Below are 3,078 nucleotides of genomic sequence, written 5' to 3' on the forward strand. Positions count from 1 at the left end.
TGAAATGGAACTCAATTAAATTTTTATTAAACCAAATTTTAAATAATTCAAAAATAATTTAATTTATTTACGCTAATTTTATCCTTCCATTGGGCCGGATTCATTGATTATTTGACCGGTAAACTATTCATTCAAAGCTTTATTTATTTAAAAAAAAAAGCTTCAGATATTTTTTCTCTAATAAATAATTATGGGTCCATGAAGACGACTTTCCCTGAAGAATGATTCCAGCTCCTCATGTATAAAATAATCTATCAACTCTATATAAAGCACAGCGGAACAACAGATTTCTCAAGCAAAATCTCAAGCAAATTGAAAAAGAAAATTAATACTCTAGACCATGTTTCGCCAAGCTCTCCTCCTCTCTACGCTAGTAATCCTAGCAACCATTCAAGGCAACCAAGCCGTCGAGTACACAGTCACCAATACCGCCGGCTCAACAGCCGGCGGGGCACGCTTCGCCGCTGAAATCGGTGAAGATTACAGCAAACAAACGCTATCTGCAGCAACAGATTTCATATGGAGGGTGTTTCAACAACCCAATGCAGAAGACAGAAAAGCTGTGGACAAGGTCAGCTTGTTCATCGACGACATGGATGGAGTTGCTTATGCTATAAACAACGAAATCCATTTCAGCGCAAATTACATCGGAAATTACACGGGTGATCTGAAAAGGGAATACACAGGTGTTCTTTACCATGAAATGACCCACATCTGGCAATGGAATGGTAATGGGCAAACCCCAGGTGGGTTGATTGAAGGAGTTGCTGATTTTGTGAGGTTGAAGGCTAACTATGCTCCGAGCCACTGGGTGCAGCCTGGACAGGGTGACAGGTGGGATCAAGGGTATGATGTTACAGCCAGGTTTTTGGACTACTGTAATGATCTGAGAAATGGGTTCGTGGCTGAACTTAACAAGAAGATGAGAGATGGTTATGGTGATCAGTACTTTGTTGATCTGCTAGGGAAGACTGTTGATCAGCTTTGGAGTGATTACAAGGCTAAATATGCACAATAGGGTTGTTTGGATTTTGAAGAAAATAAAAACTTTTTATTTCTGTTTGCATGATTAATATATGTATTGATTAAACCTTTGTGCAATCTTTATGAAATATATTTAAATTACTTGTGAATTTAATAATTAAACATAAGGCCATGCCAATGGAAAACCCAGATTTCTAACTAGAATCTCTCATATTCAATGGTAAAGCTAGAAGTCTCAGTTAAAAAATAATAAAATTATGAAAAATTTATTATTTTATTTTTTAGATAGAAAATCATTAATTCATATAACTTTCAACTATTCTTATTAAAACGCATTAATATATTAAAAATCTGTTAGTAATTTCGTTAATTTTAATTTAATTATTTTATTATTTAGTGGTTGATATATAAAATAATTTATTATTTGATCTTTTAATTTTATTAAAATATTTATTAATTAATTTTTTTATATTAAAAATATTTTAAATTTTTTATAATAATAAAAGGACTAATTATTTGACTTTATAAAATCTTAATAACTTTTTAATAAATTTTCAAAATTAAAAAACAAATTAAGCTTTTCTGTCATTAAATAATAATTTTTTTTAAAAATATTTTATTATTAAAAAATTAATGATTTGAATGAGCTACATAATTAAACTAAAAGTACATTTGTCGAGACATTTCAAAGATTCCATTTTCATTTGAATATTTAAACGCTTTTTATCATGCTGCAGGCATGTAAGTATTATTATTCCTTTAAAACACATGACATTTAATAATTTTAAGAATTAAAAAATAACAACAAAAATCCAATTATAAAATGGGCATATTTGTATTAAAAAATTAAAATATTATGTTATTTCAGAATTTAATTTAATTCTTTAAATTTTGATATAATTGCCTTCGTATATATAATCTGGTGGTAAATACATTTAAGTAAATTTAAGAAATTTTAAATTCTACTCTCTTAAATTTTTAATTTTCAATCTCTATTAAAAAATATTTTTTATAAAATATGATGATCGCTGGATTTCTTCACCCCGGTCTAAAAGGCTAGACTCATGAAAACAGTCCATGATCCGAAAACTTCAATATTCCCTTCGAGAGTCAGGTCCAGCCCGCTCAGTCACAGGGCCGGACTCCGCCTAGACTCCTCAATCAAGCCGGCCCAAACCTCTCGGCCCAGTAATCAGGCCCTCACCAAACTCAACTTCAGCCCTACCATTCAACCCAGTCCGAAAAGGGGAAAATGACCAAGATGCCCCGCTGGTAGGTCCTTCCGCATGCGTATCAGAGGAGAATTAATTGCCGTTACGCGTGGAGCAGGCGCCTGACACATCCGTACATACGGAGCTAGACGGCAGAAGACAGCTAGCATTGTGGCAGAGAGACAGATATATATATCACGGTAGAGGCCACGCAGAGGGGACTCTTTTCTTCTTCTTTCTCCTTCCTGGACACCATTTTTATTTTTTCTGCAACTCTTGCCTAAATATACTACTCTGAGCCATAAAATCTGACTTGAGCGTCGGAGGGCCTCCACTGAGGCACCCCCGGTAGGCCCCTGACCATTCTTTCTTATTTTACAGGTCCTTTCACCAGGTAAAACATGGAGAGACCCATCAGGGAGCCCAGCAAGAAGGGACCCAAAAGAAAACCAGATCTATCATGGACCAGGAAAAGGAAAAGATTTATCAAAATATAAGGAGTGTAAAGAATTTATAGTAAAATTAGAATTTTTTTTTATTTTACAATGATAAAATTTGGTTAATTAATTAAAAATTTACAATTATAATATTTTGTTAATTAATTAAGCATTTACAATAATTATATTTGGTTAATTAATTAACCAGTTTCATGCAGGACCCATATATAAAGAATAAAATCAATGTAGGATTGTACATACTCTCCCCAAAATTAAGTTTTAAAATTGATAAAATTACAATTAATTTTTAAATTTAAACATTATGCTAAAATTTAAAATTTAAAGGATTAAATTAAATTGCCAAGGAAAAGTACCCATAGGCATAGTGACCAAGTTAGGATTTTCATTAAAGATTAAAAACAAAATGCACTAATGCTAATGCGAAA

At 32.4% G+C, this 3,078-nt stretch overlaps 1 protein-coding gene across 1 annotated transcript; it reads left to right on the forward strand.

Annotated features, from left to right (window-relative positions):
• The first annotated feature begins 281 nt into the window (after nucleotides 1–281).
• LOC110607414 lies at nucleotides 282–1,123 on the forward strand. Its single transcript, XM_021746517.2, has one exon. The coding sequence runs from the start codon at nucleotides 341–343 to the stop codon at nucleotides 1,016–1,018; it is 678 nt and encodes a 225-aa protein (XP_021602209.1). The 5' UTR covers nucleotides 282–340; the 3' UTR covers nucleotides 1,019–1,123.
• Nucleotides 1,124–3,078: the final 1,955 nt, after the last annotated feature.

Source organism: Manihot esculenta, chromosome 7 (genome assembly GCF_001659605.2).
Source record: "Manihot esculenta cultivar AM560-2 chromosome 7, M.esculenta_v8, whole genome shotgun sequence".
NCBI lineage: Eukaryota > Viridiplantae > Streptophyta > Magnoliopsida > Malpighiales > Euphorbiaceae > Manihot > Manihot esculenta.

Coding starts and splice junctions, on each gene's coding strand:
- LOC110607414 (XM_021746517.2), top strand. CDS start 341: ATGTTTCGCCAAGCTCTCCTCCTCTCTACGCTAGTAATCCTAGCAACC.